The sequence below is a fragment of the Leucoraja erinacea genome, unplaced genomic scaffold (genome assembly GCF_028641065.1).
Source record: "Leucoraja erinacea ecotype New England unplaced genomic scaffold, Leri_hhj_1 Leri_380S, whole genome shotgun sequence".
Taxonomy (NCBI): Eukaryota; Metazoa; Chordata; class Chondrichthyes; order Rajiformes; family Rajidae; genus Leucoraja; species Leucoraja erinaceus.
This window is the reverse complement of record NW_026576281.1, coordinates 34,468-61,341: the sequence shown is the minus strand read 5'-3', so window position 1 is coordinate 61,341 and position 26,874 is coordinate 34,468. Positions and strand designations below refer to the sequence as shown.

Below are 26,874 nucleotides of genomic sequence, written 5' to 3'. Positions count from 1 at the left end.
GTAGCTACATCACGACTATCGGAGCAGATTTCAAGATTTAGACGGTCGTTGTTAATGGGGAGAAGGTGGAGCTGCAGATCTGGGATCCCGCTTGGCAAGAACGATTACGTACAAACACGTCTACGTAAGTTCAATCCCCCTCTCCCCTATCGCTCAAGTCAAGTCAACTTTATTTGTTCCATCACATACAAGATGTACAGTGAAATGAAAGTGGCAAAGCCTGCAGGATTCCCCTCCCTCTTCCCCCCCTCCCTTCCGCTCCATCTTTTCCCCCTCCCCATCCTTCTCTCCAACCCCCTCCCCTCCTCTCCTCCATCCCTCCCCTCCCCCATCGAGTCTATGCCATTCAAAAATGGTTAATCTATCTCTCCCCCCTAACCCCATTCTCCTGCCTTCTCCCCATAACTCCCGACACCCACACTAATCAACAATTTATTTACCTATCTCTGCCTTAAATATATCCACTGACGTGGCCTCCACCGCCGCCTGTGGCATTGAATCTCACAGATTCACCACCCTCTAGCAAAATGAATTCATCCTCGTCTCCTTCCGAAAGGAATGTCCTTTAATTATGAGCCCTCTGGTCCTAGTCTCTTCCACCAGTGGAAACATCCTCTCCACATCCACTATACCCAGGCCTTACACAGTTTGCTAAAGTTTCAATGAAGTCCCCCCCCTCGTTCTTCTAAACTCCAGCGAGTACAGGCCCAGCGCCAACAAACACTCATCGTACATGAACCCACTTATTCCTTGGCTCGGTTGCCGTGAACCTCCTCTGGACCCTCTCCAGAGCCGGCACATCCTTCATAGAAACATAGAAATTAGGTGCAGGAGTAGGCCATTCGGCCCTTTGAGCCTGCACCGCCATTCAACATGATCATGGCTGATCATCTAACTCAGTATCCCGTACCTGCCTTCTCTCCATACCCTCTGATCCCCTTAGCCACAAGGGTCACATCTAACTCCCTCTTAAATATAGCCAATGAACTGGCCTCAACTACCCTCTGCGGCAGAGAGTTCCAGAGATTCACCACTCTGTGTGAAAAAAGTTCTTCTCATCTCGGTTTTAAAGGATTTCCCCCTTATCCTTAAGCTGTGACCCCTTGTCCTGGACTTCCCCAACATCGGGAGCAATCTTCCTGCATCTAGCCTGTCCAACCCCTTAAGAATTGTGTACGTTTCTGTAAGATCCCCTCTCAATCTCTTAAATTCTAGAGAGTATAAACCAAGTCTATCCAGTCTTTCTTCATAAGACAGTCCTGACATCCCAGGAATCAGTCTGGTGAACCTTCTCTGCACTCCCTCTATGGCAATAATGTCCTTCCTCAGATTTGGAGACCAAAAACTGTACGCAATACTCCAGGTGTGGACTCACCTAGACCCTGTACAACTGCAGTAGAACCTCCCTGCTCCTATACTCAAATCCTTTTGCTATGAAAGCCAACATACCATTCGCTTTCTTTACTGCCTGCTGCACCTGCATGCCTACCTTCAATGACTGGTGTACCATGACACACAGGTCTCGCTGCATCTCCCCCTTTCCCAATCGGCCACCATTTAGATAATAGTCTGCTTTCCCGTTTTTGCCAACAAAATGGATAACCTCACATTTATTCACATTATACTGCATCTGCCAAACATTTGCCTACTCACCCAGCCTATCCAAGTCACCTTGCAGTCTCCTAGCATCCTCCTCACAGCTAACACTGCCCCCCAGCTTAGTGCCATCCGCAAACTTGGAGATATTGCCTTCAATTCCCTCATCCAGATCAGTAATATATATTGTAAATAGCTGGGGTCCCAGCACTGAGCCTTGCGGTACCCCACTAGTCACTACCTGCCATTGTGAAAAGGACCCGTTTACTCATACTCTTTGCTTCCTGTTTGCCAGCCAGTTCTCTATCCACATCAATACTGAACCCCCAATGCCGTGTGCTTTAACATTGTATACTAATCTCTTATGTGGGACCTTGTCGAAAGCCTTCTGGAAGTCCAGATACACCACATCCACTGGTTCTCCCCTATCCACGCTACTAGTTACATCCTCGAAAAATTGTTTATGTCTTCCTTAGTGAAGATGGAACCAAAGTAGTTATTCAATTGGTCCGCCATATCCTTGTTCCCCATGATCAACTCACCTGTTTCTGACTGCAAGGGACCTACATTTGTTTTAACTAATCTCTTTCTTTTCACATATCTATAAAAACTTTTGCAGTCAGTTTTTATGTTCCCTGCCAGTTTTCTTTCATAATCCATTTTTCCTTTTCTAATTAAGCCCTTTGTCTTCCTCTGCTGGTCTCTGAATTTCACCCAAATATGCTGCTTTTTCTGGCTAATTTGTACGCATCATCCTTCGCTTTGATACTATCCCTGATTTCCCTTGTTATCCACAGATACACTACCTTCCCTGATTTATTCTTTTGCCAAACTGGGATGAACAATTTTTGTAGTTCATCCATGCAGTCTTTAAATGACTTCCATTGCATATCCACTGTCAACCCTTTTAGAATTAATTGCCAGTCAATCTTGGCCAATTCACGTCTCATACCCTCAAAGTTACCTTTCTTTAAGTTCAGAACCATTGTTTCTGAATTAACAATGTCACTCTCCATCCTAATGAAGAACTCAACCATATTATGGTCACTGTTGCCCAAGGGGGCACGTACAACAAGATTGCTAACTAACCCTTCCTCATTACTCAATACCCAGTCTAAAATAGCCTGCTCTCTCGTTGGTTCCTCTACATGTTGATTTAGATAACTATCCCGCATACATTCCAAGAAATCCTCTTCCTCAGCACCCCTGCCAATTTGATTCACCCAATCTATATGTAGATTGAAGTCACCCATTCTAACTGCTTTGCCATTGTCGCACGCATTTCTAATTTCCTGTTTGATACCATCTCCAACTTCACTACTACTGTTAGGTGGCCTGTACACAACACCCACAAGCGTTTTCTGCCCCTTAGTGTTTCGCAGCTCTACCCATACTGATTCCACATCCTCCAAACTAAAAAATTTGAATCCCTCCCCCTTGCACCATTTTTCAAGCCATGTATTCATCTGCAATATCCTCCTATTTCTGCTCTGACTGGCCCGTGGTACTGGTAGTAATCCAGAGATTATCACCTTTGAGGTCCTACTTTTAAGTTTATTTCCTAGCTCCCTAAATTCATCCTGTAGGACCTCATCCCTTTTTTTACCTATATCGATGGTGCCAATATGCACCAACGATATGGGGTCAGATATGGGGTCCAAAATTGTTCACCTTTACTCCAAATGCGGCTGAACCTGCGCCTTATAGAGCCTCAGCATTACGTCCCTGTTTGTAAACAAGTAACATTAGCAAATTTGCAGATGACACAAAGCTGGGTGGCAGTGTGAACTGTGAGGTGGATGCTATGAGAATGCAGGATGACTTGGACAGGTTGGGTGAGTGGGCAGATACATGGCAGATGCAGTTTAATGTGTATAAATGTTAAGTTATCTACTTTGGTAGCAAAAACAGAAAGGCAGATTACTATCTGAATGGTGTCAACTTGGGAAAAGGGGAAGTACAACGGGATCTGGGGGTCCTTGTTCATCAGTCAATGAAAGTAAGCATGCAGGTACAGCAGACAATGAAGAAAGCTAATAGCATATTGGTGTTCAAAACAAGTGGATTTGAGTATAGAAGCAACAAGGTCCTTCTGCAGTTGTACAGGGCCCTAGTGAGACCACATCTGGAGTATTGTGTGCAGTTTTGTTCCCCTAATTTGGGGAAGGACATTCTTGCTATTGAGGGAGCGCAGCGTGGGTTCACCAGGTTAATTCCCGAGATGGCAGGAGTGTCATAACTTAATAGAATGGAGCAGCTGGGATTGTACATTCTGGAATTTAGAAGGATGGGAGGGTATCTTATTGAAACATATAAGATTATTATGGGTTTGGACACGCTGGAGGCAGGAAACATGTTCCCGATGTTGGGGGAGTCCAGAACCAGGGGTCACACAGTTAAAGAATAAGGGGTCGTCCATTTAGAACGTAGATGAGGAAACACTCAGTTGTGATTCTGTGAAATTCTCTGCCTCACGGGGAGGCCAGTTGTCTGGATACTTTCAAGAGAGAGCTAGATAGGGCTCTTAGTATCAAAGCGAAGGATGATGCGTACAAATTAACCAGAAAAAGCAGCATACCGGAGGACTGGGAGAAATTCAGAGACCAGCAGAGGAGGACAAAGGGCTTAATTAGGAAAGGAAAACTAGATTATGAAAGAAAACTGGCAGGGAACATAAAAACTGACAGCAAAAGTTTTTATAGATATGTGAAAAGAAAGAGATTAGTTAAAACAAATGTAGGTCCCTTGCAGTCAGAAACAGGTGAGTTGATCATGGGGAACAAGGATATGGCGGACCAATTGAATAACTACTTTGGTTCCATCTTCACTAAGGAAGACATAAATAATCTGCCGGAAATAGCAGGGGACCGCGGGTCAAAGGAGTTGGAGGAATTGAGTGAAATCCAGGTTAGCCGGGAAGTGGTGTTGGGTAAATTGAATGGATTAAAGGCTGATAAATCTCCAGGGCCAGATAGGCTGCATCCCAGAGTACTTAAGGAAGTAGCTCCAGAAATAGTGGATGCATTAGTAATAATCTTTCAAAACTCTTTAGATTCTGGAGTAGTTCCTGAGGATTGGCGGGTAGCAAACGTAACCCCACTTTTTAAGAAGGGAGGGAGAGAGAAAACGGGGTATTACAGACCAGTTAGTCTAACATCGGTAGTGGGGAAACTGCTAGAGCCAGTTATTAAATATGGGATAGCAGCACATTTGGAAAGTGGTGAAATCATTGGACAAAGTCAGCATGGATTTACAAAAGGTAAATCATGTCTGACGAATCTTCTAGAATTTTTCGAGGAAATAACTAGTAGCGTGGATAGGGGGGAACCAGTGGATGTGGTGTATCTGGACTTCCAGAAGGCTTTCGACAAGGTCCCACATAAGAGATTAGTATACAAACTTAAAGCACACGGCATTGGGGGTTCAGTATTGATGTGGATAGAGAACTGGCTGGCAAACAGGAAGCAAATAGTAGGAGTAAACGGGTCCTTTTCACAATGGCAGGCAGTGATTAGTGGGGTACCGCAAGGCTCAGTGCTGGGACCCCAGCTATTTACAATATATATTAATGATCTGGATGAGGGAATTGAAGGCAATATCTCCAAGTTTGCGGATGGCACTAAGCTGGGGGGCAGTGTTAGCTGTGAGGAGGATGCTAGGAGACTGCAAGGTGACTTGGATAGGCTGGGTGAGTGGGCAAATGTTTGGCAGATGCAGTATAATGTGGATAAATGTGAGGTTATCCATTTTGGTGGCAAAAACAGGAAAGCAGACTATTATCTAAATGGTGGCCGACTAGGAAAAGGGGAGATGCAGCGAGACCTGGGTGTCATGGTACACCAGTCATTGAAAGTAGGCATGCAGGTGCAGATTGAGGGGGGATCTTATAGAAATGCACAAAATTCTTAAGGGGTTGAACAGGCTAGATGCAGGAAGATTGCTCCCGATGTTGGGGAAGTACAGGACAAGGGATCACAGCTTAAGGATAAGGGGGGAATCCTTTAAAACCGAGATGAGAAGAACTTTTTTCACACAGGGAGTGGTGAATCTCTGGAACTCTCTGCCACAGAGGGTAGTCAAGGCCAGTTCATTGGCTATATTTAAGAGGGAGTTAGATGTGGCCCTTGTGGCTAAGGGGATCAGAGGGTATGGAGAGAAGGCAGGTACGGGATACTGAGTTGGATGATCAGCCATGATCATATTGAATGGCGGTGCAGACTCGAAGGGCCGATTGGCCTACTCCTGCACCTAATTTCTATATTTCTATGTTCTATGCTAAAGATAGCGGAGTCCGCGGATGTGGGTAGAAGGCAGGAACGGGGTACTGATCAGCCATGGTCACAGTGAATGGCTCAAGGGGCTGAATGGCCTACTCTTGCACCTGTTGTCTATTGACTTGCTGATGCATGTCCCGCTGAGTTACTCCAGCACTTTGTACCTGTCCACGTTCTCCATAGATGTTGCCTGTCCCGCTGAGTACTGCGCACCCGTATGTAGTAGTAGTAGACACAGTAGCCTGGTAGATACGAGCCTGAACAGCACTTTGCAAACCATCACTGGGTGCCTTCAACCTACTCCAGTCGACCAGCTCCCTATACTTGCATTCCGCCTGCAGGGATCAGAAGGCAAGCAGCAACTCTGGCACGATCTCGTCATGCCATGAACCCAGATCACCTCCTCAGGCTATCAGCAGAGAGCAGAGGCCACCCCAACTGAAGTCCCGTGACCCCTTTGCTCCACATGGAAAACAACTAGCATCCATCCAGCCAACTGAGACAAAAGCACACTGGATAGCCACCAATTGGTCACAGGAGTGGAAAGCAACCCCATTACACAGCTACATCTCTTCACCAGTAAAGGTTGTCCAGGGTCTGAGCTCCCCAGAGGAGCATGGGTGAAGCTCAACAGACTTGGTACTGGAGTTGGGCGTTTCAATGCCAGTATGTGGAGATGGGGACTCCCTCCGCCAGCCTGTGAATGTGAAGCAGAACAACAGACATCCAACCATGTCATCTCTGGGTGCCCGCTCTACCACCCACCAAATGGAGCTGTGTCAGGGCCTGGCAGACAGACATTGACACCAACAGAGACAACAACCTGGCTGCTCAACACCCGGCTTCAGATCTAACTTTGGTTTGTTTCGCTCGCAAAAAGAAGCGCCCCCTGTTGGTTGAAGGCTGCGGTGCAGCGTCTCTGGTCCACCGACTGTAGCGCCCCCTGTCGGTTGAAGGCTGTGGTGCAGTCCTCATCCCCCTTCCCCACATCCCCCCATGCTTCCTCATCACCTCTCCCTCCCCCTTCCCCCGCTCCCCTCCGCATTCCATCCTCCCCCGCTCCACCTCTTCCAACCCTTCAAGCACTAGTAATATTCACGCGTTAGTAATGTCCTGTTGCCAGCTTATTGATCCTCTGTGTTCCCCTCCAGCAGGATTTAGGAGCTGTTGCTGTGGACGGAGAGACGGAAGCATGAGTGACTATTGAGGGCAGCCAGGGAGCCGGTGAGCCCCTTCCATCTGCTCGGTGTGCGGGCTGAGATTCGTGTGACTGAGCTTTGATGGAGGACCACATGGCGGGGCACAACAAGCAGAAGCATTATGAGTGTGACGTGTGTGGCAAGGCCTTGCAGAGCCCGAGACAGTTGGAGATCCACCGGCGGGTGCACATGGGAGAACGTCCCTTCGACTGCTCGGAGTGCGGCAAGAACTTTGCCAGCTACGACAGCCTGCTGGAGCACAACCGCGTGCACTCTGACAAGAGGCCCTTCACTTGCTCCGACTGCGACAAGAGATTCAAGGCAGCGCACGCCCTGAAGATCCACCGGCGAGTTCACACGGGCGAGAAGCCCTTTGGCTGCTCCACCTGTGGAATGTGTTTTGTCCAGTCGTCGGGGCTGCGGATGCACCAGCGGGTACACAGCAATGAACGGCCCTTCACCTGCTCCGACTGTGGCAAAGGCTTCAAGTCGTCCTGGAAACTGAAGGGACACTGGCGCGTGCACACCGGGGAGCGACCCTACACCTGCAGCGACTGTGGCAAGAGCTTCACCCACTCCCACACCCTGGTGCTGCACAGGCGCCTACACACCGGCGAGCGGCCCTACACCTGCACCCAGTGCGGCAAGGGCTTCATACGCTCCACTCGGCTGCTATCCCATCAGCAGGTGCACTCTGGCGAGAAGACCTTTAGCTGCTCCGTGTGTGGCAAGGACTTCAAGACGGCGCATGGACTGAAGACTCACCAGCGGGTGCACACGGGCGAGAAGCCCTATGGCTGCTCCACCTGTGGCAAGAGCTTTGCCCAGTCATCGGGTTGCGGGTGCACCAGCGGGTACACAGCAACAAAAGGCCCTTCACCTGCTCCAATTGCAGCAAAGGCTTCAAGTCATCCACTGAACTGAAGTGACATTGGCGCCTGCACACCGGGGAGCGGCCCAACACCTGCAGCGAATGCAGCAAGAGCTTCACCGACTCCCACACCCTGCTGGTGCACAGGCGCCTACACACCGGCGAGCGCCCCTACACGTGCGCCCAGTGCAGCAAGGGCTTCACCTGCTCCTCCCGGCTGCTGTCCCACCAGCGGGTGCACGACAGTGACCGTCCCGTCCGCAGCCCAGCCTGTGGACAGCGCTTTACCATGGCCTCCCACACCTTGTCTCTGGGTGATACCTTTTCCTCCCCATCTCAGTCCTAATTGGCTGACCCCTTATTCTTAAACTGTGGCCTCTGGTTCGGATCCCCTCCGCTCCTCGACTACAAACCGACCTGTAGTGGCCGAGTGGCCGAGCCCAGTCGCCGACCATTCTTCTGGGCTCAGCTTAAGAACCTGCTGGGGAAGGCGGATGCCAAGGCTTGCTCCCTTCCCTCACCTTCGCTCTTGCCCCACTCGCCCCTCCCAGTCCTCTCTCACCTGCTTCCCCTCCTCTCCCACCGCTCGCTCACCTCCTGCTCCTCCCTCTCTTCCACTCTCACCCCTCCTGCCCCTCACTCCCCTCCCGCCCCTCCCTCTCTCACCCCTCTCCTCCCGACCCTCAGCTCCCGTCCCACTCACCTGCTTCCCCTCTTGCCCCTAACTCCCCTCCCTCTCTTCCCCCTCACCCCTCCACTCACACTCACCCCCTCCCCTCACCACCCCTCCCCTTCCCCTCCTTCAGATCCTGCCCCCCTCCCTCACCCTCCCGACCCTTTCCCTTCTCTCCCATGCCGCCCCCCCGCCCATCACCCATCCCACCCCTCAATCCCCTCCCGTCCCTCGATCACCTTCCGACCCTCTCTCCCCCACCCCTCTCCCCTCCCTCTCCGTTCACCTCCCGACCCCATTGCCCTCCCTCCCTGACCCTCTCGCTTCTCCCACTTCCCAACTCACCCTTCTCTCCTCCCCTTACCCCTCCCTCACCTCACTCCCCCACTGCCCCTCACTCCCCCACCGCCCCTCTCTCCCCTCCCTCCTCTCTCCCCTCCCCCACCGACCCTCTCTCTCCTCCCATCCGGGCCCGCTGCATCCTCAATCATGAAAGTTGCCAGCTGGCGTAATTGGCCTGTCCTATACTGCATTTCTCGATGGGTCGAGATAGATACTTCGTGCTCACCATGAACCCGATGGGCCGAAGGGCCTATTTGCCTGCTGTTTAGCTCCATGTAAGGTTAGACATATGGGTCACTACCAACTGGATGGACCGAAGGGCCTGTTCCTGTCCTGTACATCTCAATATTGGTATAGGTTATTGGCGGTCACCATGAACCCGAAGAGCCCATTTCCTTGCGGCTAGACTAAATGTTGGGTTAGACTTATTGATCACTACCAACTAGATGGGCCGAATGTTTCCTGTCCCGCATTGCTCAATCCTGGGATAGTACTTGGCGGTCACATTGAAGTCAATGGGCAAAGGGCCTGTAGCTGTGGCAAGATATGGGCCAAACGCGGGCCAATTGGGCATCTTGGTCAGCATTGACGTGTTGGGCCGAAGGGCCTGTTTCTGCACTGTATTACTCCTGGTTCAGTCACAGAGTTCAGAACGGTCCCCAGGCAGAGCTGAGGCTGGTCACCTTGTGGAGCTTCGTGTTGGTCTGCTACCGAACCTGGTGGTGGTGGTGGCCAGGCGCTGCTAGCTCCTTCCTCCAGACCCGTGTGTCCCGGTAGTGGGTGCAAGAGGTTGGAATCCCCGCTGCCCTGAGGAACGGATTAAGCATCAACTAATCAGTCATCAACGCTGTAAATACATGGAGAAGCTGCTGCATATAAATACGCTGCAGAGCCATGGGAGACGAGGACGGGAGGAAGGAGACTAGTGGGGAGGGGGAGAATGGGTGGGGGAGGGACTAGTGGGGAGGGGAGAAATAGACTAGTGGGAGGGGGGGATAGACTAGTGGGGAGGGGGGCGAGACTTGTGGGGAGGGGGAGATACGGATGGGAGGGCGGAGGTGAAAACGGGGAGCGGGAGAGAGGAGTGAGAGAATGAGGGGTGGTAAGCGGGGGAGGGAAGAGGGGGTGGGGTGACAGAGGAGTAGGGGTGGGGGAGAGATGGAGATGTGGGGAGATAGATGGGTGGGAGAGATGGGGGCCGTGGGGAGGGGAAGGGGAGAGTCAGAGGGTGGGGAGATAGAGCAGGGGGGGGGGGGGGAGAGCACCCCTCCTGTCTGCACACAAACCTGTTAAATTCACGTTAAAACCCACGGCCGATTCAGGTTCCCTTTTCCAAAGAATGGTGATGGAAACACTTCAGTACTTGTGTAAGTTGGTGAATATTCTGTCTTTATAATTTTTATAACCTCAATCAAGTATTTTTTGAAATAAAATAAAGCTGCAAACTGAAGCAGAGAGTGGGTCGTTGAAGGGGGTGAGGGAATATGTGGGGGGGGGGGAGACCAGAGTTACGGAACAGTGGCAGCAGAGGGAGTTCAATTCAATTCAAAGCACTTTATTCGTCCCCGAGGGGCAATTTAAAAGGGCGCATTACAGTAGCTTTTTAAAAAGGGACACAATCAACAAACATAAGCAGCACGCATACTGCACAATCAACCAGCACACGCATTCCACAGACACACTGCACAATGACACAACACACACCGCACATCAACATTCAACACATAGTAATAGTTTTTAAAGTGCTTCCTAAGTGCTTCAATTAAAAAGTGCATATAGATGGTTATTTCATTTCATATGTTCATGAGTCAATGATCAGCATTAAAAAGCTGGACAGCCCTGGGGATGAAGGTTGCCTTCCTCCTCTGTGTCCGGCAACCCGGACAGCGGAGTCTGCGTCCTGAGGGGAGCCACTCAAACTCAGGAAACAGGATGTGATAGGGGTCCTGAAGAATCCTACGGAGTGGAGAGATGTGGGCTAGAATGGGGGTGACGGTGGGAGGGAGCAAATGAGGAGTAAGGGGGTGAGGGAACACTGTGGGGGGAGAGGGAGTGAACAGACGTGGGGTGGAGGGAGGGAGGGATGAGGAGAGTGAATGAAAAGGGGGGGTATGAGGAGATTGAATGAAATGGGGGAGGGAGGGAAGCTGGTGGAAGGGAGGGAGTGTGGGGATGGAGGACTAGAGAGGAGGGGGGAATAGAGGTAACATTGGGAGTGAGGGGGGGACGAGGAGATGGAAGGGGATGTTGAGATGGGGAAGGAATAAGGGATATCTGAGGGAGGATCTTGAGATGGAGAAGGAATAAGGGGAGAGGCTCACGGACAGTGGGGAGGGTCAGGGAGAGAATGTAATCTTGATTGTAATTTTCAGACAAACCCAGAGAAACAAAAAAACGAGTCAATTCAGTGTGCAGGAAAAAATAAATAGAAATAAAAAATACATAATAAGAACAAATAAACACTACTCTTAATAAACATCAACAGCTTTCCGATCAGCAGCATGCAGGAGAGAGGGGGAGATAGTCAGAAGAGAGAGAGAGATCTGAGGGGGACGAGGCTGAGAGGAGAGTGTCCGGGGGCTAGGAGGGTAGGTGAGAGGCTGGGGGTGGAAAAGGGGTGGCCTTGTGTATGACGCGCACAGCCTAAAGTTATATTGTATATCTTTATTGTCATTTTCCTGAGTACTCACATACCCAGAGGAAACAAAAAAACATTGCTCAACCAGTGTCCATTCAGTGTGCAGTAAAAAATAAATAGAAATAAAAATACATATATCATGAACAAATTAACACTCTACTCTCTACTAAACATCAACAGGCTTTCCGATCAGCAGCGGCACGACAGTGGCTCTGCTGCAATGTGTCCAGGTTGGTGGTTGGTGCGCGGTACTTTGGCAGGGGGCAAAGTCCGTTTATCAGTCTTATAGCCTGCGGGAAGAAGCTGAGGAGCATCCTGCTGGTTTTGCAGCTAATGTTCCTGTACCTCTTCCCAGATGGCATAGATCAAGGGTAGACATCCAGGCCAGGACAGCATCATTGGATGGGCTTTGATGCCCCCAGGTAAAAGCCTCAGTGAGCAGTCATTCACCGTGTGTGGTCTGGTCTGGATGTCTGCAGTCACAAGCAGGGCTGTCTGTCATCCCTCGCGTATGCAGGTGCAGGTGATGTAGGTATGTTGCAAAACCTACCTGAATCGCCGTTGAGAATCTGCCCCAGCCCTTGTGCGCGATTTTGGCGCTGTTTAGAGGGGGCGGGTTTAAAACGCGATTTTTACTAGGCTGTTGCAATCGAAAATGTCCAGCCTAGTAAATCATTAATGAAAAATCGCTGAAAGACCCCGTCGCAAAAGGTATTATTAGTTTTTATGGCCTTGTATAATAGTTATAGTAGTTTAAAAATCACTCTCTAAACCCGCGACCTCTCGCAGCCCCAGGGTTTTATAAAGCAAACAATTAAAGGTATGTACCTTATTTTTACATTAAAAGGGGCTACTTAAGAACCCTGTATATAAAGTTTTCCATAGCGAATAGTTCATTTTGGGCTCTTTATATCCTGCAGTATTTTTCTGGGCATTTGAGGCACAAATCCAGCGCAATGTGAACGTTCTAAACCAGCGCGTTCACAGGAACGCACTAGAAAGCTGATTTAAAATGGACTTTAATTTACTGCAATTGAACACTAAATTCCTTCCATTTGGCCTATAAATTAATGTAAATGAGATTTTAAAATCATGTTTTATTGTGAATTATTTATTATTATTTGGACACTTGAGCTATTTAAAAACGTTAATCATTTATTAAGAAATGGATAGATGTTTAGATCTAGTAATTGAAGTTTGAAATTAGCTACACTTGGGTAACTAACTAATTATATACTTTAATTTCAGGTCATCCAAGTTAGATTATTTTATGTTTGTTTCAGAATGGTTCAATCTACGATAACTGAAAATTTCATTCAGTGCTCTTAATTTTTAAGAAGGTTATGGCCTTTTGACAGCACGCGATCATAGCTTTTTTGTTATGTCCATAGAAAATCAATAGGGAACAAGATGCTAATTTCCGAGTATGAAAATGGCCATAACATTTTAAATACTTGAGATATGAAAGTGAATTAGGTGTCAAACTAAACTTCTTTTTTTGCTTTATCTGATGGGATAAATTACAGACTTGATTTTTTAAATCTCAAAATTTTGTAACATTGCTAGGTGATGGTCTGTTCTTGCATGGAGGGTGCGGATTCTGTTCAGGGTTAGCCATTGCTTGCGATGGAGGTCGAAACCCAGTGGTTCCACTGCGCGGTCTCCGTTGTTGGTGTTGGCATCTTTCCAGGCTCCGCGCCACTCGGCCTTGGCCATGTTGGGCAGATAGTTCAAGTGTAACTAGGTGGAACCAACGATCCTATAGCAGATCTTTATGCTATAGGATCTTTGGGTGGAACTTTGACCAGCGGTCACTCACCTCACTGCAACCGGAACCGGAACTGGAACCAGACCAGCCGCGCCGGATGCGGGGGGGGGGGGGGGGGGGAGAGGGGGTGGCCGTGCGCGCGCTGACGTCGGGGAGTGTGTACGCGGTGACGTCAGGATTGGGAGGGAGGGGGGTGTCAGACGACTCCGCGCGCTGACGGCAGGTGGCAGTGCGAGCTGACGTCAAGAGGGCGGGGTCAGGTTAACGAGCTGACGACACGGTGAATGTCTACGCGGTGACGTTCTCAGGGTGTACGTGGTGACGCAGTCAGGGGCGGAGCCGGTCAATGGCGGGTCTGGACCAGGAACATCTGTTCAAGCTGATGATCATCGGGGACACACAGAGTGAGTGAGGGAATGGGAAGGAGAAGGGATGGGGGGAGAGAGAGGGAAAGGGAGAGGGAGGCGGGAGAGGGAGAGGGGGAGGGGGAGGGGAGGCGGCTGTTTCCTGAATTGTCTGAACATCTCTCCCCCTCTCTCTCTCCTTTCCTATCTCCTTCCCTCTCTCTCTCCCCCCCCTCCGCCTCTCTCTCCTCCCTCCCTCACCTACTTGTCTCTCGCTCCTCACAACCCCCCCCCCCCCCCTGCTCTCTCTCCCCACCCTCTCTCCCCCCTCAAACCCCCCCCAGCCTCTCTCCTTCCCTCTCTCTATCGGAGTCTCGTTAATGGGGAGAAGGTGAAGCTGCTCTGGGAAACCGCTAGGCAAGAACAATCTCTCTCGTCAATTCCTCACTCCCCTCTCTCTCTCTCTCTGTCTCCCTCTCTCTCTTCATCGCTCTCTCTCCCTCTCTCTCTCCCTCCCTCCCTCCCTCCTCTCTCTCTCCCCCTCCCGCTCTCTCCCCTTCTCTCTCCTCTTCTCTCTCCCCATAACACGACCCCGCACTCTCCTCTCTCCCCTTAAATATATCCACTCCGTCCTCTCAATGAATCCCACAGATTCACCCCTCTGGCAAAAGCAATTCCTCCTCTCCTTCCCCCCCCCCCCCCCCCCTCCACTCCCCCGCTCCTCCCCCCCTCATCTCTCCCCCCCAGCTCTCTCTCTGTCTCTCTCCCCTCCCCCCTCTCGTTCAGGTAGCTACATCACGACTATCGGAGTGAATTACAAGATTCGGACGGTCGTTAATGGGGAGAATGTGAAGCTGCAGATCTGGGAAACCGCTAGGCAAGAACAATTCCGTACAATCACGTCTACGTAAGCAATCCCCCCTCTCCCCCCTATCGCTCAAGTCAAGTCAACTTTATTTTGTTCCATGCACATGCAAGATGTACAGTGAAATGAAAGTGGCAAAGCTTGCAGGATTCCTCCCTCTCCCTGCACCCTCCACACCCCCTCCCTTTCCCCCCCCCCCTCCTTCTCTCCAACCTAGATGAGGTTGGAAGAGATGCAGGTAAACCTCCCCCTCCCCTCCCTCTTACCTCCCTCTCCCCACCTCTCCCCCGCTCTCTCCTCCCCCCTCCTCTCTCTCCCCCCCCCCCACTGGATCGAGTATATGCCATTTAAAAATGGCTGATCTATCTCTCCCTCCTAACCCCGTTCTCCTGTCTTCTCCCCATTACACGACACCCGCACTAATCAACAATTTACCTATCTCTGCCTTAAATATATCCACTGACGTGGCCTCCACCACCGCCTGTGGCAATGAATCCCACAGATTCACCACCCTCTGGCAAAAGCAATTCCTCCTCTCCTTCCTAAAGGAACGTCCTTTAATTATGATGTTTTGCCTTCTAGACTCTCCTACTAGTGGAAACATCCTCTCCACATCCACTCTACCCAGGCCTTTCACTGTTCGCTAAAGTTTCAATGAGGCCTCCCCCCCCTCATTCTTCTAAACTCCAGCGAGTACAGGCCCAGCGCCAACAAACATTCATTGTACGTGAACCCACTCATTCCTTGGATCGGTTGCCGTGAACCTCCTCTGGACCCTCTCTAGAGCCGGCACATCCTTCTTCAGATATGGAGCCCAAAACTATTCACATTTACTCCGAATGCAACTGGACCTGCGCCTTATAGAGCCTCAGCATTACGTCCCTGTTTTTGTAAACAAGTAACATTAGCAAATTTGCAGATGACACAAAGCTGCGTGGCAGTGTGAACTGTGAGGTGGATGCTATGAGAATGCAGGGTGACTTGGACAGGTTGGGTGAGTGGGCAGATGCATGACAGATGAAGTTTAATGTGGATAAATGTGAAGTTATCTACTTTGGTAGCAAAAACAGGAAGGCAGATTACTATCTAAATGGTGTCAAGTTGGGAAAAGGGGAAGTACAAAGGGATCTGGGGGTCCTTGTTCATCAGTCAATGAAAGTAAGCATGCAGGTACAGCAGGCAGTGAAGAAAGCGAATGGCACGTTGGCGTTCATAACAAGTGGAGTTGAGTATAGGAGCAAAGAGGTCCTTCTGCAGTTGTATAGAGCCCTAGTGAGACCACACCTGGAGTATTGTGTGCAGTTTTGTTCCCCTAATTTGAGGAAGGACATTATTGCTATTGAGGGAGTGCAGCATAGTTTACAAGGTTAATTCCAGGGATGGCAGGACTGTCATAACTTGATAGAATGGAGCAGATGGGCTTGTACACTCTGGAATTTAGGATGAGAGGGGATCTTATTGAAACATATAAGATTAAACATAGAAAATAGGTGCAGGAGTAGGCCATTCGGCCCTTCGAGCCTGCACCGTCATTCAATAGGATCATGGCTGATCATTCAACAGTATCCCGTACCTGCCTTCTCTCCATACCCCCTGATCCCCTTAGCCACAAGGGCCACATCTAACTCCCTCTTAAATATTGCCAATGGAATGGCCTCAACTACCTTCTGTGGCAGAGAATTCCACAGATTCACCACTCTCTGTGTGAAAAATGTTTTTCTCATCTCGGTCCTGAAAGATTTCCCCCTTATCCCTAAACTGTGACCAGGGCTCGAAATTAGCGGTTGCCCGGGTGCCATTGACCACTCAAAGTGCAGCCGGGCAACCTAAATGCCGACTCATTTTGCCCGGCTTGGCAATCAAATACTGGTTTATTACGATAGACACAAAAAAACTGGAGTAACTCCACGGGGCAGGCAGCATCTCTTGAGAATAGGAACGTGACGTTTCGTGTCGGCGGTGGCGGCTGCATTCGCAAGCAGCGGCCGCTATCGCCCTGATAACCAAAGATACGCTATAAACTTTGCTGATAACGGCCACTGCTTGCAAATCCGCCAATGGCGCTTTCACAACCCCTCCCGCACGCCGAGGCCGGGAGGAGGGAGAGGGGGAGGCGGAGGCCTCCTTCCGCCGTCTGAAGCAGCTGCACGACAGATCCTATAGCTATAGGATCTTTGAGCTGCACTGCTCGGCCCTACACCTTCCAGTCGACTGGCGGAGGAGGGGAGGCGGCTGGTGTTGGACAGGAACAGCCAAGGCAGCAGGGTGATGTTGTCCGAGAAGCGCTGACCTTCCTTCCTCCCCACCTCCTCTGCACCTTCCACCCCACCCTCTCCCTCTCTCTCTTGTACGCCCCCCTCCACCCTTCTTATCCTGGGACCCCTCCTCTCCATCCCGCACTGATCCCCATTCCCTCCTCCTCTATTCAGTCCTCACTGACATCCCCTGTGCTCCCCTTCCTATCTACCCCCCAATCTATTCATCACCCTACCCACCTCGCATTGATTCACCTGCCACCCCCCATCCATCCTACACTGGTCCCCCAATTCATCCTGTACTGGCCTCCCTTTCCATCCATCCTGCACTTCTCCCCCCATTCATACTGCACTGATACTCCCATTCATCCGGTACTAACCTACCCTCCATTTACCCTGCATCCATCCTGTAGTGATCTCCGCATTCATCTTTTACTGATCTCCCATTCATCTGTTACTGTTCCCCCATTCATCCTGTACTGATCCCCTCATGCATCCTGTACTGATCCCCTCATTCATCCTGTAGTGATCCCCCAATCATCTTTTACAGACCTCCCATTCATCCTGTGCTGATCCTCCATTCATCCTATACGGATCCGCTCATTCATCCTGTAGTGATCCTCCATTCATCCTGCACAGACCCTCCGATGCACACTGACCCCCCCCCCCACCCCCCAATTCATCCTGTACTGATCCCCCATTCAACCTGTGCTCCCCCCCCCCCCCCCCAATCATCCTGTACTGATCCCCCCCATTCAACCTGTGCTGACCCCCCCCCCCCCCAATCCATCCTGTACTGATCCCCCCATTCAAGAATGGGGGGAACAGTTTGAAGAAGGGTCTCGACCCGAAACGTTGCATATTCCCATAGCTCCATAAATGCTGCCTCACCCGCTGAATTTCTCCCGCATTTTTTGTGTACCCCCATTCATCCTGTACTGATCCCCCCCCCCCCCCCATCCTTCCGTACTGACCAACCATTCAACACTACTGCCATCTCCCCTCACAATTTTACACACTCCAACCAACACGTACTAATTCACCTGCCTCAACCCATCCATTCTGCACCAATTGCCTTCACAAATCCCCCACCGCCATCTATCCACCCCGCACTGATTCACACACCCCCTGACCCTATTGTGCTTCATGGTCTTCAGAGCGAACATTAACTATGTTTGATAACGGAATGCAATCAAATGTGTTTTAATTCCCAATGTTATTATTTGTTTTGACACCTTTAAACATATTACCAAAAGAACATTTGCTGCAGTTATGTCCTTTGGCCATCTCTTGTCATGTTTAACCTGTCAGATGGGTATAGTTGGTTTTAACAGCTATTATCATAAAATGCATGTAGAAATTTCCTTGCAACCTGTATATGTTGTTATGGATAAATTATGTGGAAAGCCAGAGTGTTTCTGTGCCAATAGCAATAACGACCCATGCTATGGCCATGTCATGGTAATTTTCGGTCCTTCACAGAAAACATGCTTGCATCAATTGCAATGTGTAAAAAGAGTTGAGATATTGTATTATAATTTTGCTGCATGTCATTGCGGTATATATAATGTCTTGATTGGTGAATATGTTTAGTTTGTGACTTTATTTGAAGCAGTAATAATATGTGAATGTAGACAAAAGTGCTGGAGAAACTCAGTGGATGCGGCAGCATTTATGGAGCGAAGGAAATGGGCAACGTTTCGGGCCAAAACCCTTCTTCAGACTGATGGGTTTTGGCCTGAAACGTTGCCTATTTCCTTCGCTCCATAGATGCTGCTGCACCTGCAGAGTTTCTCCAGCACTTTTGTCTACCTTCGATTTTCCAGCATTGCAGTTCCTCTTGAACATAGTATGTGAATGCTTCATTGAGCATAATTCCAAATGGTAACTACGCACTTCGTCCAAGCACATTATCACACGCTCCATGCAAACCGTCTTAAATGACCACTAAACTGTCATTTGGCAACCTAAAAAGGTGTCAAGGTTGCTCGGCTGGCAACAGGGAAAAAAAGTTAAGCGAGAGCCCTGATGACCCCTTGTTCTGGACTTCCCCAACATTGGGAACAATCTTCCTGCATCTAGCCTGTCCAACCCCTTAAGAATTTTGTAAGTGTCTATAAGATCCCCCCTCAATCTTCTAAATTCTAGCGTGTACAAGCCAAGTCTATCCAGTCTTTCTTCATATGAAAGTCCTGACATCCCAGGAATCAGTCCAGTGAACCTTCTCTGTACTCCCTCTATTGGCAAGAATGTCTTTCCTCATGGTTATTAAGGGCTTGGGCACGCTAGAGGTAGGAAACATGTCCCCGATGTTGGGGGATTCCAGAACTAGGGGTCACACAGTTTAAGAATCAGGGGTCGTCCATTTAGAACGGAGATGGGGAAACACTCAGTTGTGAGTTTGTGAAATTCTCAACCTCACAGGGCGGTGGAAGCCAGTTGTCTGGATACTTTCAAGAGAGAGCTAAATAGGACTCTTAAAGATAGCGGAGTCCGCGGATGTGGGGAGAAGGCAGGAACGGGGTATTGATCAGCCATGATCACAGTGAATGGCAGTGCTGGCTCGAAGGGCCGAATGGCCTACTCAGCACCTGTTGTCTATTGACTTGCAGATTAACTTTTTGGGAAGTTCTTCCCCTCACTACCCCCTCACCCCCTTTCTCTCCCTCCCCCTCCCTCCCCACAATAGAAAGCATTTTATCAGGATGAATCACAGCACGGTTTAGGAACATCTCCGTTCAAGACCCACAAGTGATCGCAGAGATTTGTGTAGGAAGGAACTGCAGATGACTGACCCGCTGAGTTACTTCAGCACTTTGTATGTACCTGCCCACGTTCTCCAGAGATGCTGCCTGACCCGCTGAGTTACTCCAGCACTTTGTACTTGTCCACGTTCTCCACAGATGTTGCCTGACCTGCTGAGTTACTCCAGCACTTTGTGCCTGCCCACTTCCACCAGAGATGCTGCCTGACCCGCTGAGTTACTCCAGCACTTTGTACCTGTCCACGTTCTCCAGACATGCTGCCTGTCCCACTGAGTACTGTGCACCCATATGGAGTAGTAGTAGACACAGTAGCCTGGTAGACACGAGTCTGAACAGCACCTTGCGGACCATCACTGGGTGCCTTCAACCTACTCCAGTCGACCAGCTCCCTATACTTGTAGGCATTCTGCCTGCAGGGATCTGAAGGCAAGCAGCAACTCTGGCACTATCTTGTTGTGCCATAGACCCAGATCACCTCCTCCATCAGGCTATCAGCAGAGAGCAGAGGCCACGCCGACTGAAGTCCCATCACCCCTTTGCTCCACATGGAAAACAACTCCTAGCATCCATCCAGCTAACTGAGACAAAAGCACACTGGGTAGCCACCAAGTGGTCACAGGAGTGGAAGGCAACCTCATCTCCATTACACAGCTACATCTCATCACCAGATAAAAGTTCACCAGGGTCTGAGCTCCCCAGAGGAGCATGAGTGAAGCTTAATAGACTTGGTACTTGAGTTGGGGGTTTCAATGCCCGCGTGTGGAGATGGAGGCTCCCTCTGCCAGAGCCCAGCATGTGAATGTTGAGCAGAACAACAGACAGCCAACCATGTCATCCATGCTAACAGAGACAACAACCTGGCCACTCAACACCGGCTTGAGATCTAACTATTCCTTTGGTTTATGTTTCACTCACAAGAAGAAGAAGCAGAAGCGCCCCCTGTTGGTGGAAGGCCGCGGTGCAGCGCCTCTGGTCCACCTACTGTAGCGCCCCGTGTTGGAGGGAGGTCGCGGTGCAGCGCCTCTGGTCCTCCAACAGTACGTCCCCTTCACCCATTTTCCTCCACATCCCATCCTCCCCTGCTCCACCTCTTCCAACCCTTCAAGCACTAGTAATATTCACACGTTAGTAATGTCCTGTTGCCAGCTTGTTGATCCTCTGTGTTCCCCTCCAGCAGGATTTAGGAGCTGTTGTTGTGGACGGAGAGACGGGAGCATGAGTGACCATTGAGGGCGGCCAGGGTGCCGGTGAGCCCATTCCATCTGCACGGTGTGTGGGCTGAGCTTCGAGGGGCTGAGCTTCGATGGAGGACCACATTGCGGGGCACAACAAGGAGAAGCGTTATCAGTGTGATGTGTGTGGCAAGGCCTGGCAGAGCCCGAGACAGCTGGAGATCCACCGGCGGGTGCACATGGGAGAATGCACCTTCGACTGCTCGGAGTGCGGAAAGAACTTTGCCAGCTACGACAGCCTGCTGGAGCACAACCGCGTGCACTCCGACAAGAAGTCGTTCGCCTGCTCTGACTGCGGCAAGAGCTTCAAGACGGCACAGGAGCTGAAGATCCACTGGCGTGTTCACACGGGCGAGAAGCCCTTTGGCTGCTCCACCTGTGGAATGTGTTTTGCCCGGTTGTCGGGGCTGCGGATGCACCAGCGGGTACACAGTAACGAACGGCCCTTCACCTGCTCTGACTGTGGCAAAGGCTTCAAGTCATCCCGGGAACTGAAGGGACACTGGCGCCTGCACACCGGGGAGCGGCCCTACACCTGCAGCGACTGCGGCAAGAGCTTCACCCACTCCCACACCCTGGTGGTGCACAGGCGCCTACACACCGGCGAGCGGCCCTACACCTGCACCCAGTGCGGCAAAGGCTTCACCTGCTCCACTCGGCTGCTGTCCCATCAGCGCACCCACACCGGCGAGCGCCCCTACATCTGCAGCCAGTGCAGCAAGGGCTTCACCCACTCCATCTCTCTCCTGGTGCACCAGCGCACCCACACCGGCGAGCACCCTTTCACTTGCGCCCAGTGCGGCAAGGGCTTCACCTGCTCCAATCGGCTGCTGTCCCACCAGCGCACCCACACCGGGGAGCGCCCCTTCACCTGCGCTCAGTGCGGCGAGGGCTTCACCTGCTACACTCGGCTGCTGTCCCATCAGCGGGTGCACACGGGCGAGAAGCCCTATGGCTGCTCTGTGTGTGGCAAGGACTTCAAGACGGCGCATCGACTGAAGATTCACCAGCGGGTGCACACGGGCGAGAAGCCCTATAGCTGCTCCACCTGTGGCAAGAGCTTTGCCCAGTCGTCGGGGCTGCGGGTGCACCAGCGGGTACACAGTAACGAAAGGCCCTTCACCTGCTCCAATTGCGGCAAAGGCTTCAAGTCGTCCACTGAACTGAAGGGGCACTGGCGCCTGCACACCGGGGAGCGGCCCTACACCTGCAGCGACTGCGGCAAGAGCTTCACCCACTCCCACACCCTGCTGGTGCACAGGCGCCAACACACCGGCGAGCGGCCCTACACCTGCACCCAGTGCGGCAAGGGTTTCACCTGCTCCACTCGGCTGCTGGCCCACCAGCGGGTGCACTCTGGCGAGAAGACCTTGAGCTGCTCCGAGTGTGGCAAGAACGTCAAGACGAAGAATGAGCTGAAGATTCACCAGCGGGTGCACACGGGCGAGAAGCCCTATAGCTGCTCCACCTGCAGCAAGAGCTTCAAGACGAAGTATCTGCTGAAGATTCACCAGCGGGTGCACACGGGCGAGAAGCCCTATAGCTGCTCCACCTGCGGCAAGAGCTTCAAGACGAAGTATCTGCTGAAGATCCACCGGCGAGTGCACACGGGCGAGAAGCCCTATGGCTGCTCCACCTGTGGAATGAGGTTTGCCCAGTCATCGGGGCTGCGGGTGCACCAGCGGGTACACAGTAACGAACGGCCCTTCACCTGCTCCGACTGCGGCAAAGGCTTCAAGTCGTCCCGGGAACTGATGATGCACAGGCGCCTGCACACCGGGGAGCGGCCCTACACCTGCAGCGACTGCGGCAAGGGCTTCACCCACTCCCACACCCTGGTGGTGCATAGGCGCCTACACACCGGCGAGCGGCCCTTCACCTGCACCCAGTGTGGGAGGGGCTTCACCCGCTCTTCCAGGCTGCTGTCCCACCAGCGCACCCACACCGGCGAGCGACCCTACACCTGCACCCGGTGCAGCAAGGGCTTCACCCGCTCCATCTCTCTCCTGGTGCACCAGCGCACCCACACCGGGGAGCGCCCCTTCACTTGCTCACAGTGCGGCAAGGGCTTCACCTGCTCCACTCGGCTGCTATCCCATCAGCGGGTGCACTCTGGCGAGAAGACCTTTGGCTGTTCCGACTGTGGCAAGAGCTTCAAGACGGCGCATGGGCTGAAGATTCACCAGCGGGTGCACACGGGCGAGAAGCCCTATAGCTGCTCCACCTGCAGCAAGAGCTTCAAGAGGAAGTATCTGCTGAAGATCCACCGGCGAGTGCACACGGGCGAGAAGCCCTATGGCTGCTCCACCTGTGGAATGAGTTTTGCCCAGTCGTCGGGGCTGCAGGTGCACCAGCGGGTACACAGCAACGAACGGCCCTTCACCTGCTCCAACTGCGGCAAAGGCTTCAAGTCGTCCCGGGAACTGAAGGGGCACTGGCGCATGCACACCGGGGAGCGGCCCTACACCTGCAGTGACTGCGGCAAGAGCTTCACCCACTCCCACACCCTGCTGGTGCACAGGCGCCTACACACTGGAGAGCGCCCCTACACCTGCGCCCAATGCGGCAAGGGCTTCACCCGCTCCTCCAGGCTGCTGTCCCACCAGCGGGTGCACGCCAGCGACCGTCCCGCCCCATTTAACCATATAACCATGTAACAATTCCAGCACGGATACAGGCCATCTCGGCCCTTCTAGTCCGTGCCGAACACGTATTCTCCTCTAGTCCCATATACCTGTGCTCAGACCATAACCCTCCATTCCTTTCCCGTCCATATAACTATCCAATTTATTTTTAAATGATAAAAATAAACCTGCCTCCACCACCTTCACTGGAAACTCATTCCACACAGCCACCACTCTCTGAGTAAATAAGTTCCCCCTCACGTTACCCCTAAACTTCTGTCCCTTAATTCTCAAGTCATGTCCCCTTGTTTGAATCTTCCCTACTCTCAGTGGGAAAAGCTTATCCACGTCAACTCTGTCTATCCCTCTCATCATTTTAAAGACCTCTATCAAGTCCCCCCTTAACCTTCTGCGCTCCAAAGAATAAAGCCTTAACTTTTTCAACCTTTCTCTGTAACTTAGTTGCTGAAAACCAGGCAACATTCTAGTAAATCTCCTCTATTTTGTTGGCATCATTCCTATAACTAGGCGACCAAAATTGTACACCATACTTCAGAATTGGCCTCACCAATGCCTTGTACAATTTTAACATTACATCCCAGCTTCTATACTCAATGCTCTGATTTATAAAGGCCAGCACACCAAAAGCTTTCTTTACCACCCTATCTACATGAGATTCCACTTTCAGGGAACTGTGCACAGTTATTCCCAGATCCCTCTGTTCACCTGCATTCTTCAATTCCCTACCATTTACCATGTACGTCCTATTTTGATTTGTCCTGCCAAGATGTAGCACCTCGCACTTATCAGCATTAAACTCCATCTGCCATCTTTCAGCCCACTCTTCCAACTGGCATAAATCTCTCTGTAAACTTTGAAAATCTACTTCATTATCCACAACCCCACCTATCTTAGTATCTGCATACTTACTAATCCAATTTACCACACCTTCATCCAGATCATTGATGTACATGACAAACAGTGGACCCAACACAGATCCCTGTGGCACCCCACTAGTCACTGGCCTCCAACCTGACAAACAACCATCCACCATTACTCTCTGGCATCTCCCATTCAACCACTGTGAATCCATCTTGCTACTCCACCATTAATACCCAACCTTTGAACCTTCTTAACCAACCTTCCCTGAGGAACCTTGTCAAAGGCCTTACTGAAGTCCATATATACAACATCCACTGCTTTACCCTCATCAATTTCCCGAGTAACCTCTTCAAAAAATTCGAGAAGATTAGTCAAACATGACCTTCCAGGCATGACCTCCATGTTGACTGTTCCTAATCAGACCCTGTTTATCCAGATGCTTATATATATTATCTCTAAGTATCCTTTCCATTAATTTGCCCACCACTGACGTCAAACTATCAGGTCTATAATTGCTAGGTTTACTCTTAGACCCCTTTTTAAACAATGGAACAACATGCGCAGTACGCCAATCCTCCGGTACTATTCCCGTTTCTAATGACATTTAAAATATTTCTGTCATAGCCCCTGCTATTTCTACACTAACTTGCCAACGCAACCTCATATCTTCTTTTAGCTTTTCTAATTTATTTCTTAAGATTCTTTTTACATTCTTTATACTCCTCAAGCACCTCATTTACTCCATGCTGCCTATAATTATTGTAGATCTCTCTCTTTTTCTGAACCAAGTGTCCAATTTCCCTTGAAAACCATGGCTCTTTCCAATTTTTACTCTTTCCTTTCAACTGAACAGGGACATAAAGATTCTGTACTCTTAAAATGTCATTTAAATGTCCTCCATTTCTCTTCCACATCTTTCCCATAAAACAAACTGTCCCAATTTACCCCTTTTAAATCCTTTCGCATCTCCTCAAAGTTAGCCTTTCTCCAATCAAAAATCTCAACCCTAGGTCCAGTTCTGACCCTCTACATAATTATATTGAAACTAATGGTATTGTGATCACTGGTCCTGAACTGTTCCCCAACGCATTCCTCTGCCACCTGACCCGTCTCATTTCCTAACAGGAGGTCCAGCACTGCCCCTTCTCTAGTAGGTACTTCTGTGTATTGCTGCAAAAAAACTATCCTGCACACATTTAACAAACTCCAAACCATCCAGCCCATTTACAGAATGTGTTTCCCAGTCTATGTGGAAAATTGAAATCTCCCACAATCACTACCTTCTGCTTACTCCTAATATCTGCAATCTCCTTAATTATTTTCTCTTCCAATTCTCGCTCCCCATTTGGCGGTCTATAATACACACCTATAAGTATTGCTACCCCTTTCCCATTTCTCAGTTCCACCCAAATAGCTTCCCTAGACGAGCCCTCTAATCTATCCTACCAAAGCACTGCTGTAATATCTCCCCTGATAAGCAATGCAACACCTCCACCTCGTCCCCAGCCCAGTCTGTGGACAGCGCTTTACCATGGCCTCCCACACCCTGTCTCTGGGTGAAACCTTTTTCTCCCCATCTCAATACTAATTGGCCAACCCCTTATTTTTAAACTGTGGCTTCTGGTTCGGGTCCTCGACTGCAAACCTACCTGTAGTGGCCGAGTGGCCGAGCCCATTCACCGACCATTCTTCTGGGTGCAGCTTAAGAACCTGCCGGGGAAAGAACCTGCCGGACGCCAAGGCTTGCTCCCTTTCCTCACCTCCGCTCTTTCCCCAGTCGCTCCTCCCACCCCTCTCTCACCTGATTCCCCTCCTGCCCTTCCCCTCCCACCGTAGCTCACCTCCTGCCCCTCCCTCTCTCCCTCTCTTCCCCTCTCACCCCTCTCTCACCTCCCGCCCCCCCACTCCCCTCCCGCCCCTCCCTCTCTTCCCCTCTCCTGCCGTCCCGACCCTCCCTCAGCTCCCACCCCCCTCACCCATGCCGACCCTCTTTCCCCTCTCACCCATTCCTCACCTCCCGCCCCTCACCCATCCCGTCCCTCACTCCCCCCCGTCCCGTCTCCCGACCCCCTCTCCCACCGCCCCTTCCCCACCCTATCTCACCTCCCTCTCTCCTCACCCCTCCCTCACCTTCCTCCCCCACCACCCTTTTATCCCCTCTCTTCCCGACCCTCACCGACCCTCTCGCCCCTCCCTCACCTCCCTCCCCCACTGCCCCTCCCTCCCCTACCGCCCTTCTCTCCCCTCCCTCCTCTCTCCCCTCCCTCCTCTCTCCCCTCCCCCCACCGACCCTCTCTCTCCTCCCTTCCGGACCCGCTGCACCCTCAACCGTGAAAGCTGCCAGCCGGCGTAATTGGCCTGCGTAATTGCATATCTCGATGGGTCGAGATAGATACTTCGTGGTCACCATGAACCCGACGGGCTGAAGGGCCTATTTGCCTGCTTTTTATCTCAATGTACGGTTAGACATATGGGTCACTACCAACTGGATGGACCAAAGGGCCTGTTCCTGTCCTGTACATCTCAATATTGGGATAGGTTATTGG

General features: G+C 51.0%; 1 protein-coding gene and 1 pseudogene across 3 annotated transcripts; both read left to right on the top strand.

Moving 5' to 3' along the window:
• On the top strand, nucleotides 1-8,676 carry LOC129693663 (zinc finger protein 239-like; annotated as a pseudogene).
• Nucleotides 1-26,355, top strand: LOC129693659 (zinc finger protein 850-like). Of its 3 annotated transcripts, none has more exons than XM_055630443.1 (3): nucleotides 13,651-13,765; nucleotides 14,492-14,612; nucleotides 20,768-26,355. In XM_055630443.1, the coding sequence occupies exon 3, from the start codon at nucleotides 20,894-20,896 to the stop codon at nucleotides 23,477-23,479; it is 2,586 nt and encodes an 861-aa protein (XP_055486418.1). In that variant the 5' UTR covers nucleotides 13,651-13,765; nucleotides 14,492-14,612; nucleotides 20,768-20,893; the 3' UTR covers nucleotides 23,480-26,355. The 3 variants fall into 3 exon arrangements, with proteins under 3 accessions (XP_055486419.1, XP_055486418.1, XP_055486417.1); XM_055630442.1 differs by having other exon boundaries at nucleotides 20,765-26,355; XM_055630444.1 differs by lacking the exons at nucleotides 13,651-13,765; nucleotides 14,492-14,612 and adding an exon at nucleotides 1-124.
• The last annotated feature ends 519 nt before the right edge of the window (nucleotides 26,356-26,874 follow it).

What these genes read in the sequence shown, in the direction of transcription:
- LOC129693659 (XM_055630444.1), top strand. Translation starts at nt 20,894, where the DNA reads ATGGAGGACCACATTGCGGGGCACAACAAGGAGAAGCGTTATCAGTGT.